Here is a 16,809-nt window from a genome sequence, read left to right on the forward strand (position 1 = left end):
TGGATTTGGATTTGATAAAATGTGAATTAATGTGAACATGTCTGTGGTTATATAAACAAAAGTGATTATTGGCCGATATGTTATTACTGTTATTTTTTTATTTGTTACAGTGTACATTTAAAGCCAGGTTATGTCCATATTGCTGGATGTGAATGTCAGTAATGGTATATGCAAGAATATAGTGTAGCACTGGCACAAATACACAAGTCATGAAGTCAACCATGTCAGTCATACAATACAATATGTAAAATAAAATTTGCAAGGATTAGCTAACATTAGTCACAATAAGCTATTGGTAATGCTGATCAAACACTGACACTGGTTTTATTGTTTGGGAATTTAAATTTCCATTTGTAAAGGAATAAATATGCTATTTATTCTTTCAAAAGTTACAAAGTCCTGTTTTAATATTTGGGAGTGTTGGTGAGACAATAGTTTCTCCCTTACAATATTCTCCACACTGTACAGCTCTGCAAAAATGCTGTGCATATTTTCATATTTCCTATTCTATTGTCAATTTTCTATTATTTATTCATGACTTCATGACTTTTTGACTTGCAGTTCTTGCTTTTTAGCTTTTTATCTTTATTTTCTCTCACTATGTTTATTGTTATGCACTAAAACACCAAGACAAATTCCTTGAATGTGAAAACTTCTTGGCAATAAATCTGATTCTTAATAAGCCTTGGGGTTAAATCAACCTTGAAGGTCTAGTATACTCGGCACCTGACAATATTGTTTATTATTGACAAGTGTATTAGTGGTTTTAAATAAGGACATTTTAGACTTTATGTGAAAGGAGTTGCTCATATCGATGAACTAACAACGATTACTTTATACTGTCTTTCAGCTCACTGTTTTGGTTTTCTGGACGGTGAGGTTGGCCCTACCAGGCCGCTGTATTAAGCCACAAGCTCTGATGAAGTAACTGTACACTAAATATATAGCACAACAGCAAATGGACAAAATTAGCAATTAGCTGTTGAACAAAGTGAAGCGTTTAGCAGCTCAAGAAACAGATTTGGTAGAGATCAAAACCATTGAATGGCTATGTTATTACTCATTTCACAATTTTTTACTTTTTAGTAAAATATTAACTTGGTAAAAGGACGTTCAGGTTGGGCTGGTCAGATTTTAGCAACTGCCAACTTTTTGCTGACAAGATCCTGTGGCTTGATTGACCCAATTTAAAATTCTTGTTTTGCTCCAGTACAATCTGTTGTAGCCATGTTGAGAATTCAGATATTCAGTCACCCTAATACATTGGGGCTTTCATGGGGACTATTTTTGATAGGAAGTAGTTCCAGTATAAACTCACCAGTCCTCAAATCACCTATCCTCATCAGATCAGACTAGACCAGACTTTTGGTGAGGATAAGTTGCTGCTCGTGAGCATCACAAATGAAAAACATTCACCTCTATTTTAATGTGGAGGCAGAAGTCTCAGACAGAAATCTCAAAACCTGGAAAAATGTTAAAAAGGATAAGCATTGTTTAGTCATTATGCAGAACAATGCTGGAACCAACTGCCTGATGGTCTTAGGAAAGATCCATCCATTGTTTTTAAATCCAGATTGAAAACCTGTGTGTGTGTGTGTGTTCTGAAAACACTTTCAAATGATCAACATCATCATTTTCAAATCAAGGCTTTATTATTATAGTTTTATTTTTTTATTTATATTTTCCTTACTGCTTTTTTTTATTGTATTGTTACTGCTTTGTTCTATATTTGAATTGTGTTGCTTTTAACTGTTCTGTACAGCACCCTGTCTGGAAAAACAGGACTGTCTGCATGGTTAGATACTTCTTGAGATAACATGATGTAATATGGTTTCAAAGCAGTTTCCAACACTGTAACAGCTTTCTCAGAGCATGCAACCAGTGGCTGCAGAAGGAAACACGAAATGGAGAAAAGTCAAGCCAAATCTGTATTCTGTATCTGTATTCACAGCCAAGTTTGTCCCTCCAAGGATACGGTTACGCCCCCTTTATGTTCTGTGTTGTGAAGTGACGTTTTGTAGTCGTCTGTCCTAAGTTTAAGTTTAAATACAGCAGACATGCAACTTCCCCGGTCTCCTGCTTCCTCATTAATAGTCGTCATATTAAATATCCAAGTATATAACAAAATCTTTAGGAAAAAAATATCTACAAATACTTGTGGAGCCAGGGCTATGGCTGGTGGAAGTGGGGAGAGAATATAATTGTGTCTATTGGACTTTTCATACACTGATTTGTAAACATCACGTCATCAATGATAACTGATGGAAGACGTCGGCTGGTGAAAAAAAAGATGGCCTGCTAATATAAAAAAGATCAGAGAACTTGTTAATTTCCATTGAGCATAAAGTTGCATAGTGTGAAATTACTGAATGGTATAGTGTGAAGCACACAGCGACTGTAAGATCTGTATCCATGGCGACTCGGCTTCTGACCAGGCAAGCAGTAACACTTTCACTCATGGTTTTCAAACGCTTTCATAACGATGTTCTTTTATGATGAATATTATAATAATTAAACATGAAAGATGAAAAATGAACGTTTAACCTTGCATAGGCTGATAATGTACGGCAGCTTTTGCTATTGTTTCAGTTCTGAATGAAATAAGCGTTAATCACAGAGCAGTCAGCCTCAGTCAGCACTGCAGCATTGGCAGCTCTGAGGCATTGAATGCATGTTGCACTGTGAGAGGAGCCTACAGAGGAGCAGATGACACCATATTGAAGGCTTTAAAAATTGAACATGTTTTGTATTCATTTACATCTCTCACAAAGTCAGAGAGAGGTCACAGACTGTTGTCAGAGCTTATTTTCCTAAGCACAACACTGATATCTGAAATGTTTGATCTTTTGTTTGAACACATTATTGAATCAACACCTCATATTCATATTTGAATCCACATTTTGTCAGCATGCGTCAGACATTTTACAGTACATGTTCAAAGTAAAACCTCTGATAACCCTCCACACAGGTTTATTTGACTGTTAGATGAATCAACACTGAATCAAACAGAACAGAAAAGTGCTTGTCACACCCCAATAAGCGATGTCACAGCAGATGTTTTCTTTCAGTTGTTTACTGTTTATGGGATTTACATTAGCATTAGATATAATTTCATCCTCGGGACCATGAATAATGATACAAACACAAATTAGTTTGAGTCTGAATACTACATTGGTACATAACCCAGCTGATTACAAAGTTATATTTCATCTGATCGCATTTGCCTAAAACACAGGATATAACATTTACTTTCAAGTTTTTTGTATTAGCAGTGTGATGCAGGCTGGTAACAGGCTCAAATCTGAGGAGGTTCTGTGCAGAGTAGTTTGAAATGATTTATTTTAGCTTTGGGATGTGATACTGTATTTGAGCCTGCTTAGTATTCAAAGTAAGATGCTGGTGTTTCTGGCTGATGTATTTAAACTGTTCCAGGAAGAATTCAGGTTTTTCTGGTGAAACATTTTTCCTGATAAAAAGCTAAATATTCAGATGAAGTTTGGACAGTTTGGTATGCATTTATGAACTTTTATGAACCTTACTTATCGCCTGTAGACCAAACAACAAAGCAGTATCAGAAGTGGGTTAGAACAGTGATGATATGACCATGTCCTTAACATCTTTAGAACATTTTCTACTAATAATTTACTAGAAGAGAGATAAAGTCTGGATTCTGTTTTCTTTCAATAGCACACAAAGTCAAATTGTGGATTGTAATTAAACACCTGCTGAAACCTCACTGATCAGAATGAGAAGCAGAGGATGATTAAACCCACGGAGAGCAGTTCTTTGAAACCTGGGAGGCGACCTGCTGTTTAACTTAAGTGTGCTGCCTCTTGCTCTGGGCTGTGACTTCACATAACACTATCGGCTGCCGGGGGGTTACCCATGCTGAAAAAGCAGGCGTGATGCTGTTAAGTGCATATGGCGTTTATTAATGTCATGTCTTGTAAATTACCGTGACGGTCTTGATGCGACCGCTGCCCCTGGTGCAGGTCCACCCGGATCGGTTGAACAGGAGGCTGCAGACCTCACCCTCCAGGCAGGGAGCCATCTCACACCACTGACGGCTCCGCACGATTCGCGCTGGGAGGGCGAAAGACAAGAAGGCAAAGAGGGATATTAGACAGACAGATTCACAGACGCAGAGAGAGAGACTTCGAAATGTCAACTTTTTCTGGAACAAACAACTAAACTGTCCTTTTTGTGCTCACCAGACAGGAAAGCATCTTCATATGCTGATGTGTCTACAAGCCTGTAGTATTTTAATTAGGTTCTTGTTGAACCACCATGTCTGAATTGCCTGTGGTAGTAACCTTTACAGACCAGCTGGCGGTCCATAAATTACTCTGCTCCTGAAGCTAGTTTTCACTGCAGCTGCATAGAAAGATTGCTTGTTTCTTTTGACATTTTGTTAATATTTCTCCTAGCAAAAAGTAAAAAGCTGTCATTTGTACCATTTCACAACATAATTTGAAAACTGTAAAAAAAAAAAATTGTTTGCTTAAGTCTGTCTGTTCACCATCAGGCTGTACAGTATATTACAAGAATCTTACAGCTACAGGAAGGAATAGCAGGAGCACAGGTTTATATTTTGTTTGCAACAAAGACTAAAAAATACAAACGTTTGCTAAAGAACAATAGTGCTGTAACTGAGGCTGAACTTGTGGAGCTACAATGATGCCATGTACTTAAGATGATCACACTGTGTTTTTATATCTTCACTCCTGTATGCATTCTAAACTAAAGCAACTGTATTCTATTGAACAAAACAATGCAGTGTGATTATTTAGAGGATTCATTTTGCAGACTTTAAATGTCTGCAGGGAGTCGATGCCTGATTTTTACTTATTTACTTATTTCTGTGGCACTTTTGTACCTTTTCTTAAATAAAATAGCTAGAGCACATACACTAGAGCGATGACAGGAAATGAAACAGGAGGATAGAGAGAGAGATGTGGAACAAAATGCAACAAAGGTCCCTGATGGGCGTTGCGGTTCACGCCCCGTCGATGCTGGTTATTAAAAAATATTTCTGCACGACATGTGTCACAGGGGGAAAATACTCATTTGTGCGTACATGTCAGCTGGGATTGGCTCAAGCCCCCCGCGCCCCTCAAGGATAAATGGGTATAGCTAATGGATGGATTTTTCATTTTTCATTTTATACATTTGTAATGTTACATTGGTTTCAGCAGTACTGACAGTTAAATGCAGAGCAAAATAAACCATAGTCAGGCTGAGCACGACTAAACTAAATAAGATTTGATCAACTGAGTTTTGTTTTGGAACTGTACATGGATATGTTAGAATATAGCAGGACTTAGTAATATTTCAATACATAGACTCGAGGGAGTGGATTACAGATTAGAAAGGCAATAAAAAGCCAACAAGCTTCACTCTCCTTAAAAGTTATTTGTGTGCTGGAGACATCATGCTGTCAGACTAAGAGCCAGTGATGCTCTCATTCTCTCTCTGCAGTCTGTCTGCATGACATTGAATTAGCATTCGCCTGTAGTCGATGCTGATAAGCACTGATTGTTCTTTACACAGTGTGCTAAAGCAACACTGAAAGGTTATCAGCTCTCTGCGGACCTGGCCGGGGCCGCTGCTCCTGCCTACCCACGATCCCCCCGGGGCAGCACATTGTGGAACGAGGTAACATGGTCGGCAAATTGAAAGAGAGGAACTACAATTCGTTGAATGTCCACAGGAGAGCTGAGGGCAGAACAGAGGGGGAGCGGAGAGACGGAAAGTAAGGAGGTGTGGAAAAGGGAGGCCTTGTGACATTTTGCTGTGAGGTATTCCTGGTGCAGTCCTTGTTAACAGTCTGAAATTGGTCTTTGGAGTGTCAGACCCCGACTGCTGCTCTGCAATAAAGATCTGTCATCTCCCTGTGTTTATCAAGCTAGTTGAACAGCACCCTTATGTATGTAACCACACACACGTATAAAATTACTGCTCTGTAGATATAAAGCCATTTTCCCTCTGCAAATAATAGATATTGTTGACACACGGGAAGAAGAGCAGTGTTTTTTTTTTTTCAGTCCAGCCTCACAGTGTAGTCAGGCAGCTTGGAAACACAGCAGAGAGCAAAACAATCCAAATACCTGTCATCTCATTGAACCAAACAAGCTTAAGAAAATATTAAAGCTTCGCAACTCCAATCTGAGACAAAATGGTCATTTTGGCTTCACCCTGAGCAGATTCTTCAGTGAGCAGGGGAAAATCTAAAGTGACCTTCCTCCTGACACAGCAACATGCCGTGGTGAATTTTCATTTTCACAGCCATCCGTCAGGCGCAACAAAGCGTAGATTTATCAGTCAGTTGCAGATGTAGTTTTGAGTACATTACAGGTCCAGCAAAACTCAATTTCCAGGGCACGGAATAAAAGCTGAGCTGGCAAAGCGGCGGGAGTGCTGACTAACCGTGGAGTGCATCAGCCCAGCCAGCTCGGAGTCGTGGAGGTTGCCTAAAATAAATGCATTTTTCAGCTGCTGCCACAGTATCCAGGCGCTCGATAGCTTGCCCTTGTTACTTTTTCAATGCCATCCATGACAGTGTGACTTGATCTATGATGACTTGATGAATTTCCTGGTGCCCTAAGCCGCGGAGCGGTTGCACGGCGTTGGTTGGGATTACAGTGTCGCCGTGATAACTTCATCAACAACGACAACATGAATAACACAAGCAGCAAAAACAAAACAGCATCGCTGCAGTTTGCCACCAAGATGTCTCCATCCATCAAACCTATCTGCCCAATACGCTGGCACACGCAACTGCAGACACATTAAAAAGCTTATATGGCACAACCACCCACACAGACATCAACAGTAACCTGAGGAGACTTTAAGCTTCTGAGCTGAAGCTGTCTGAAAATATCTGTCTGCTCTAATATTTCATTTGAAAGTAATCTTTTACATGCTGCTATTATAGTAAACCTGGCTCGTTGGATCACTCAACTGGTGCAAATGACTGCGAATCAGTTCTGGCATGATGGTCTTATTGTGATAGGTATCTGTTCTGTGTTGTGTTTCAACATGTTTTAAGTGTGTGTGCAGCAGCAGCAGCAGCAGCAGCAGCAGCAGCAGAGGTAAACAGCTGCCTGTGGTGGTTGAAAGAGAAAGAGTCTGTCTGTCTGTCTGTCTATCTGACACCTGGGTGGCCCGTCCTGTTGCCGTCACTGTCTGAGTCTCAACTGGGGATGTCGGGCCAGGCTTGTCAGCTGCCAGGGTCCCTGCTGGGGTACAGCTCTGGACCTCCAACTAGATCACATGTAAGACCATCTGTCCCCCCGTGCACAGTGCCAAGCCCTGCCCTGCCCAGCACAACACGTCGCTGCCAGACGAGACTCGGAGCAGGGCAACAGTGAGTCCGAAACCAGAAGCACTGTTATTCTGATGAAATTCTGCCTCTGCAGAAGTAAAAAGTAACATGAGATTTTTACTAAAGCCATAGGCAGCTCATTTAAAATGTATTCAGATGAAGTACAAGAAACAAAAAGACAGTTTTAGTGACAGTTTCTCAATTGCTAAAATGAAAAAACAGTGTGTTCATTGGATATAAAAGATGACATAAAGACATGAACATGAATCTCTAATAATAAATTGTGTCTTGTAATTTAATCAAAAACAAGATTAGCTAACTAGCTTAGCTGGGCACCAACAGCACTGTAACAGGTTTTTACAGGCTTTCTGGCTGATGTTAATTAAGCTTCAATCATGGATCAATTTGTAGCAGCCAGATTTTCAGCCCTCTGTCCTCGACACAGCTCAACCTGCTACCACAGCCCTGATGGTCTTTCAGTTCTAATTATGACAACAGAAAAATTTCAACACATTTAGAAACAAACGCAGCCAAGCTCCAAATGACCTCATAAAAAAAACTGTGTTTCATTGTGCAAGCTGTTGCTGTGAATTACTGAGACTTCTCTGTTGCATTTTTTGGGCTTGTTTTCAAAATGGCTTTGCCAATGTTGGATAATGTTTGAACTGGGATGTTAGATCACAAATGATTGTTGGGACTGAGTGTAGTTCATTCAGGTGGCATCAAACCAGGACGTTACAGATAGTGACACCCGATTTGTGACAATAAAAATCTACAATGATTCCTCAATGTCACATCTGTGGGCGTCATTCAGTCATTCTGCAATAATGTTTGTGAGAAATGATGAACTTCTAACAAGATATTTCATGTTCATTTTCCTGCTGACTTACAAATGTTGCTTTGGGGAAAACATCACACTTTTGTCACAAACACATTTGTGAAATATTGATTTTTCTTGTATTTCAAATTAATTTGTCTCTTTGAAGCATTTTTTTTGTCCCTGAAAACGCCCACTGTTGCTGACATAGATGGAAAATTCAGGCTTCATTGATTAGAAATTGAGAAGCCATTTTGTAGTGTTCGGCTGGATCCATTTGAGCTGTAAAAGGAGAATGTTGTAAATTCAAATAATGGCTGATGACTAATTATTTACAATAGTTCCTATCTTTTTTGTAATCACTGTTAACTAACTGTCAATGAAACTCCACTCTGTAAGTATATTTTTCACATTTAAATCCTTTACTGTGGATTGTGGGCAGCTTTGTGAATGAGGGTATCTTCACAGTTATCATGAGTTGGATAAATAACTGCTTGAGATTTGATTCAAGGATAGACAACAAGCTCTGTGATCTTGAGTCAGACTGATGAACGCAAGTCAGTGTCACATGGCTATTAGCTTGGAAATAGTAAAATAGCTTTGTTTAGGCCACTGTGCTTTGATAGTTTACCAACTGAGGTTGACATGAAAAGGAGCTTCAAGATATGGACTTAATAAAAATACATATCCGGGTGTCGTTTAGCTCAGTTGGTAGAGCATCTGCCTCATGTACAAAGGCTCAGTCCTTGCCGCGGAAACCCAGGGTTTGAATCTGACCTGTGGCTCTTCCCCACATGTCATTCCCCATCTCTCTCTCACTCTTCAAGCTGTCTCTGTCAAACAAAGCTCAAAAAGGCCAAAATAAAATCTTAAAAAAACATATCCACTTTCACTCGCAAGGTTCCATTTAAAATATGAAATGGTTTACTGATGACTCTGTTAACATAGAATTTGATTTCTGGTGCTAAATGTATCTCATTAGAGTTTTTTTACGTTTATTGTGTGAGCTAGTTCCTGAAGGTTTTTTGGCATAAATGGTTTTTGTCAGACAGTCATGATAATTTGTCTGTGTTGTGTTCTTGCACAGAATTAGTGCTGTGAACTGTATATTATACAGTAAATAAAAATGGGAAAAGACTAGAAAAAAAGGAAACATTATAACATTTTGCAACATTGGTGCAAATAAAGGCCTGTTCTCTTTGCATCTGAAGTGTACAACACATTTCAGTTGTGCATCTGCATTATAAATCTGAAGAAAACTTTCCTTTTGCCTAATCTCATTTCATCATCTTTTTTTTCTCTCTCATTTGGTGTCAATAATCATTTCTCGAAGTGTGAAAGCAGCAGCTTGCAGCCAGCATATAAACATTCTCCCTGCAGCCTGCAGACTCCTATCATGGTGGCCATCAAGTTTCATACGATTACAGTGTGATGTGGTGGCATGGCAACAACGGGCTAAGCAGAGAAAGGGAGCGGGAGGGAGTCAGGGAGCAGATTAGAGTGGGAGCAGAGAGACAAGCAAGGAAAAGCACATAATCCTCCAGTGTACAGTGTGCAGACTAAACCTTCACAACAGTGACACACAGCAGCCCCAAAAAGAGGGCAAAAAAAGCTTGAAATATGTCCTGAAAAAGACTAACAAAAGAAGTTTCTTTGTTAGAAAAATACACTTCACTGCACTGCACAGCGAGAAATTCTTCTGTGAGTTAAAACAAATAAGGAATAACACAGTAAACATGTCATACTGCATGAACAACACGGCCACCATCTGGGCAAATCAGCCGATAAATTCGCAGGTAGCTCACATATAACAAACTTTATTCACCACGGGGCTTAGGTAAGCTTGTTGGTATGTCATTACAGGAAGTGTACAGTAAATACTAACAGGATGGCAAAGGAGATAAAAATGTTTACCCAACTGTCTACTTTAAGATACTAGCTGCAGACTGTTACTGAAATCCAAGGCTACATCATATGTAAGCCTTGGATTTCAGTTTCTATTCATTACAGGAAACAGCAAGGAGAACTTAAATCCATGAGCTTTTGCCGCTGATTGTAACTATGTAGATGATTTTGTAAAACTGCAAAGTTTCCTGGACACACTCAACTGCAAACATGGTCAAACATCAGACTGTATAGTACTGGACCAGTTTGAAAAGTAGCATAAGCAGCAGTCTGTTCATAGAAAATAGATCATATGACACAGCCTCTGTTCCTTGCTACTGGGGCAGGATTCAAAATGGTGGAAAATCCAGTGACATAAACCGATGGTCTTTGAAGTGAATTTGAAATGCAAGAATGGCTGCGTGCACTAAATTCCACATCAGTCAAACCTGCAGGGTACGGAAGGATGTTTATTAAAGTTTCAGTTCTGACTTGTAATCCCTCCGCCACCAACGTGCCAATCACTCTAACTGGCAGTGGGAACGCTTGAACACCGTGTTGAAATGTGTCATTTCTGTGAGTTTCATTAAAAATCCAGGCAGCGCTACCTGAGATATTGCACGTAACAGATGACCCAAGATGAAAAGGCAGGGCCATTACCGCCCACTCATTTAATTTAAGATTCAAAAAGGTCAGGGAGGGGCAGCAGCTGAGGGCAAACTAAATTCTGTGTCCCAAATCACACTGTAAAAGTCACTGCACACGGCTTTTGCAGTTACAATGTACAAGACATCTACTTCACTGTACTGTACTAACAGGAAATTATATAGATTTTTGTGTGTTAAAGGCATCAATCAAAATGTGACTTTACAACACTATTACCAATATAAGATTTGCTCAACTTTGTTTTCTTGGACCTTTCCTGTTTTTTCAAATGTTGTTTCTTGCCTCTTGGATTTGTTTGCCTTCCTTGGGCTGCTCTCTGGTATTTACCATTCACTGCCTCATCAAGTCTTTGTTCATTCATGACAGTTGCTATTAAACCATTGTTCAGCACCAGTTCTATCTCTGTGGCCCATTTTTGGCTTTTATTCCTTGTGTTCTTGGTTGCCCTGCTTGATATTTGTGACACAAACCTGACAGAGACAAAGTAAAATAAAAGTAAGTAAAAGTGAAGCTGTAATTTTTGAAAGAATACTTAGTACATTCATTCTCTGGGGTATAAAAATCATTGCTGCTCAGTCCAATATTTTGCTACCTGCCTTACTTGGTCTGGATGACTGGTGGTTTATGGTCTCTAATGTTAGCTAGTGATAGCAAAGATCCCTAAACAAACATGCTGGATATCACTGTGGAGCTGACATGACTGAGTTAGTTTGCTGACTCTTCCATACTTGTGCTGCTGTTACACTACATTACACCATAACAGTTTTAGTTTAGTTTCATTTTGGCTGTTCTTCAGCAGAGTTTGGCAGATTATACTGTAATATTTTTTATCTTTTTAGATATTCCTGGAGATGTCTGGACAACATCCATAATTCAAATACAAAGATTATTTATCATCAGACAAGGTCTGAAAACATTAGACTCAATTTCTTTTTGGCAGGCACACAGACACCTTAAGTATACTTTATATAGTATATAGTATAGTATACTTTAAGTGTCACTTTTCCAGGTGAAACTTTACATACATGACCCCAGTTAGAATTATGTAGTATGTATGTTTGTAGTGTATGTAGTCAGGAACTAGGAGGCGTCTCAGTTCCTTCCAAACAAATGAATTGACTCAATGATTCTGTCTTGAACGCTGTCCATGGTGCTGAAGAAGGAGCTGTTTTTGGTGTTCTTCAACATTTGTGCTGTGCGCAACCTAATACGCCTACTATATATGTCTTATTGACCCAGATCATGGTTACTGAGACTTGGAAACACAACACCAAGTCAATCAGGCATTTATAAAAAATGAATTAGTAAGTATAGATTTGATTGCATAATATCTGTGTTCACTTATGTATTTCTGCCAAATCTGGCAGAAGGACCATGTCTGTGCTTGCTTTCCAGTACTCATGTCCTAATTAGCAATGTTAAAGTTAGAGTATCTGTCGTCATTATCAGCCTTTGTTGCACCCAAACTAACAGAAATGGACTGTGCGAAACAGGTTGTGACCATATGGCATTTTTTCACCTGTGAATCACGAAATGAGGTTAAATGGTAAACACAAGCCTCACATAATCACATCTCTTGATCTGTCTACCTTTTTCCAAAACAGAGCTACATATATATTTAACTAGAATCCTATGAATTCTGGATTACAGGAATGGTAAGTAATACCTGGATTCCCATTGTCTCTGACAGTGAGACACTGCAGAGAGCTGATTTCTTTTTTTATGTGTCTTGATGGGGGGGCCTTGCAGACATCAGAGTGACTATACATTGCTTTGTACTTTTGTGGTGTGGAGTATAAGGCAACATCACCATTTCTTCACAGATTTTTCTTGAGGACAGGAAGGACATAAGATTTTTTTCCCCCCAGATTTTTCTTGAGGACGGAAAGAAGATACAATTTTTTCCCCCCAGATTTTTTTCTGGAAGAAGGAAAAGCACTGCACTACAAAGGACTTGTGGACCAGAATATGTTGAGTATAGCTGTATATATAACAAAATATAAATTACTGAGTCTAACAAAATGAATTCACGTCAAATTAGGTTGAAAATCTGAAAAGTAAACCAAGTTGAAATCATGTTTTTTAAGGAAAATCAGATTACAAAACATCAACACTATATTAGGGCAGAGGATATAGCATTTGTTTCTTGCTAGTCAGTCAGATCCATTTTCATTAAGACTAACTATTTCATCAGTGCACATTTCAAACATTTCACACATTTTAGCCGCCCCCTGCTGCTGCTGTGAAAGGATTATATTGAATTGACCCAGAGGACAGTGACCACTTGCTGCGTTAATAACAGCTCAATAAAAAATATGCCAAAGCCTCAGTGAGACATACAAATAAATAAACAAGTTTATAAGTCAGTAAATTAACTTATGTGCTTCGAAGGGCAAAAGGGCATTAATGAGAATTCACATCAAAAGCGATTGCAACTGAATACACTTTATGCTAAAGGTCAGAGAGGATGTCTGAACAGTGGCGGCATTAGACGCACTGCATTCTCATGCAATATGCACAAATTCTACTTTAAAGCTTTAGTGATGATGGACACTATTTCAGCTGACGGCGGAAAGCTTTTAAATGAGCCCTCAAGCAACAGGTTCCATCTTTAATGTACTGGCTATTAATGGAGTGTAGGGTGTGGTGCGGCGGGAAGCCAGTAATAATCAATTTCCTGCTGCTGTAATCATAGTTCTCTGTAAGTTAATTAGCATCTGTTGAGTGTTACGGAGATGCGTTTGGAGAGGTGGTTGGAATCTGTGTGGGGAGTGTGACACAGGCTGTGGGACTGTGGTCTCATGTCAGGGCTATTAGATTAAGGCTGACATGAGTCATTGCGTGATAGAATTAATGGTGCGACCGATGCATGTGATTGTGGTATTGTGAGAGATCCAATCAGCATCACAGGTGCACTGTATCTTATCACCCTCCTCTAGATACTGTCCAATAACACAAAGAGGGGTCTAAAGTATGAACATCTGATCTACAAATTGGATGAACACCACACATTCTCTACACAAGTGATCTTTATTCGGTTGGAGCACATTAAAAACATCAGACGAGGAGAAAAAAGACTGAAGACAACGAAAGAGGCACAAAGTGATTACTAATTTGCTGATGTCACAGTGGCTCAGTGGAGGAGGTCTAATGTAGACAACCCATCACATAGTTAGCAGTCAAACAGTCTAAGAGGCATCAAAAAGGGAGACACGCAAAGTGATTATCGATTGGCTGGTTAAACAACTAGATTACATCGGCAGTTGCTTTTAATGGACTAAGAAGGAATCCCACACATTTTGTTCTCTTGGAGCTTTTTCTTTGGGGTTGCTGACTAAGATGGAGACAGATGATGTGGCCTTCGATAAGGTTATTTTTTAAGACAATATGATAAATTCTGACAAATATTTCATTGCTAATTCTTCATTATTTATTTAATATATCATTAAAGCAACTTGTCAATGATTTGGCTTGATTGTAGTAATCACATCACATTATTTCTGGCTTATACTGGTTATACTGTTACAATACTGGTTATACTCGGCCGGATTCTTTGGTGCAAGATTGTTGTGGTGACAAAATGTACCCATTACACAGTTAACCTTGAACTGAGTTGTGAATTGTTTTGCTGTGCTCTGTGACTACAGTTTTCTGTGACTGTCTGCCGAGTGTTGGGTAGCAGACTAGATTAAAAAGCTAAAGGTAAGGGTCAGACTGCCTTTAGACAGACTTTAGTTTCTTGTAACCAAGTGGAAGGTTTTCTGCTCACGTTACATGCAAGGTAGAAACAGTATAAATGTGTATTACTTGTATTACTCTTGTCAGACTCTGAACCATCGTGTGTGTAAGTATCTCTGACCTTCAGCTGAAATAATTGTGACTTGGTATTCTCTGCCTGGTATTCTTTGGAATGATCATCTTATATATTCCAGTTGTAGACTCATATTGTCAGTCTTTTTAACCTCATTTTATTCTTACTCTGATGAATAAATCAAAGACAAAGACAGTATTGAAGTTGTTTGTTTGACTGTCTATCTCACTGGAGACTTCCTCCACAACGGTGAAAGAAGTTTGTTGTGTTGCACCTTTTTCTAGATCTATTTTTAAAATCAAACCACCACAACACTATCCTATTTCATAGTGAAGCCTGTAGCAATGTTACTTTCACTTCCAGCCATTCTTGCTGCCACTGTGTGTAATCAAACAGGATATGACACATTTTTAATCTTCCTACTGTCCCACACTTACTATGACACCAGAGAGATGAGACAAAAAAGTGACATGTGACATTTTATTGTGCAAAGTACAGGTGTAATTAATGAAGTATAGTGTTATTTCAGATAGAGCTTAATGTTGCATTTGTGTCTGATTGGTTTGCAGTGTGCTTAACAGTAATTGGCTCATTCGCACCTGTGTACCTAGTAACATCCAATCATATCCATGCATGTGTACATCGCGGTCATTAGAACCTGACAACCTCGTGCCAACAATGTTTGGTGTCACAGCTGCCTCCACCTCATCAGCCTCCACCTTACGTGGAATCTCATGTTGTCGATTTAACTATCTCTGACTGAAATAACATTAATAATGACTACATTGCATTCAGGTGTGCCAGATGTAGAGGCCTGTTATTGCGCATGCTGGTTCACTGGAATGGGACACATAATGGAACGGATCTATCATTAATGTTAATAGTTACACCTGTGCTTTTCCTCTTATGATTTTTCATGATGTTCCTGTTATGTCAAAATGTTGCCTGTGAAAAAAGGTCTATGGATGCTGTTGGAGCAGAGTTAATGATTCCAGATGCCATTACTTGGCATTATCACTGTTTATTTCATGTATTTTTAGTCACTGCTGTATTTTTTACTCTAATGTTGTTTACTATTTTTTGTTAATGTTGTTTATAATATATTATATTAGCTTCCCACTGGGACTGCTGTGATGCAGTACGAGTGCCTTCTGTGACGCCCTTGCAGATTTGAGTTGTGCTTCCCAAAATTCATTACCAATCTGCTGTGTCCTGTCCCTGTGGTAGGTGTGTTCTGCAGTAAGATCTGTTGAAATACTTCAGTGAGTTTGTCTGAGTTGGTAAAAATGTGTTTTACATATGTTTAAAAGAGCTTCCACTGCAAATGTGACGGTCGGCTGTAATTTATTGATTACCTTGCAAGCTTGATGACTCCATGTAGCTCCATTAGAAATCTCTGTGGTGTGGCTTGCTTAAGCAGCAATTAGCTACTTCTACTTCTAAACAATTCTTTCAACTAACATGACTATTAAGAATATACCTTTCACAGTACATCAATATGATGCTGTGTTGTGTGTGAACATTAAAGGCCAATCTTATTTCAACCAAATAAATGTTCAGAGAGTAATTCAAGCTTAAACACAGCACTGCTGTGTGGGTAATTAAGGGGTCTAAAGCTGGGATTCATGCAATGAACCCCACATAGACACATATTCAAGTGTTTTGACCAACTGCCAGAACATTGTTGTTGCAGTGATAAATTAAATGGTCACTGCAGGTGAGACAAAGGCGCCTAAGGTGGGAATAGTAATGGTTGCACTCTCAATAAATGGGATAACTTCCAGTGAATTAAATTACGGTAAAATTAAACTGTTTTCAATGTTCCTAAGGGCCATCTGGGGAACCTTTTTCCATTAATTCAACATTTATTTACCCACAGATTGTTTCTCCTTTCTAGCACCACCATGCTTTCACGTTCATACATTTGGGATTGCTGGGTCAGCAGTAGTCACAAGCTTCCCTAACCATTTCGCCTGTTGTTTTGACTCACAAATCTGCCCTCCCTATGGTTTAAAAAAGGTCATTCAACTTACCATCTACACATGCCGGTCTTGCCCTGGTGGTACCGGCGATCTGGCCTCTCCGGCAGGCACAGCGGGCCGTCTGCCTAGCGATGGTCCGTCTGGGAACACTGCTGTCTCTGTTGAGCATCACTATCTCACAGGTTCCCACCGCCAACTGGCCTGCCAAACACAGCACCGAGGAACAAAGTACATCACATTAGCATAATGAGACTGTAATGAACATATTACAGAGGAGCAACTGGTATTCAACGGTCCAAACAATAGGCAGCCTGGACGAAGAGCC

The 16,809-nt window shown here is 39.3% G+C and overlaps 1 protein-coding gene across 1 annotated transcript in view; it reads right to left on the reverse strand.

The window, feature by feature from the left end:
- The window catches only part of tafa5l (TAFA chemokine like family member 5, like), a 47,918-nt gene that overhangs the window by 16,595 nt on the left and 14,514 nt on the right, over positions 1–16,809 (reverse strand). The window contains exons 2-3 of the mRNA XM_010731553.3: positions 16,536–16,685; positions 3,956–4,083 (exon numbers count right to left, since the gene is read on the reverse strand). Of these exons, the coding sequence (XP_010729855.1) occupies positions 3,956–4,083; positions 16,536–16,685 (278 nt within the window). The remainder of the gene's footprint in view (positions 1–3,955; positions 4,084–16,535; positions 16,686–16,809) is intronic.

Source organism: Larimichthys crocea, chromosome XV, assembly GCF_000972845.2.
Source record: "Larimichthys crocea isolate SSNF chromosome XV, L_crocea_2.0, whole genome shotgun sequence".
In the NCBI taxonomy this organism is placed as follows: Eukaryota; Metazoa; Chordata; class Actinopteri; family Sciaenidae; genus Larimichthys; species Larimichthys crocea.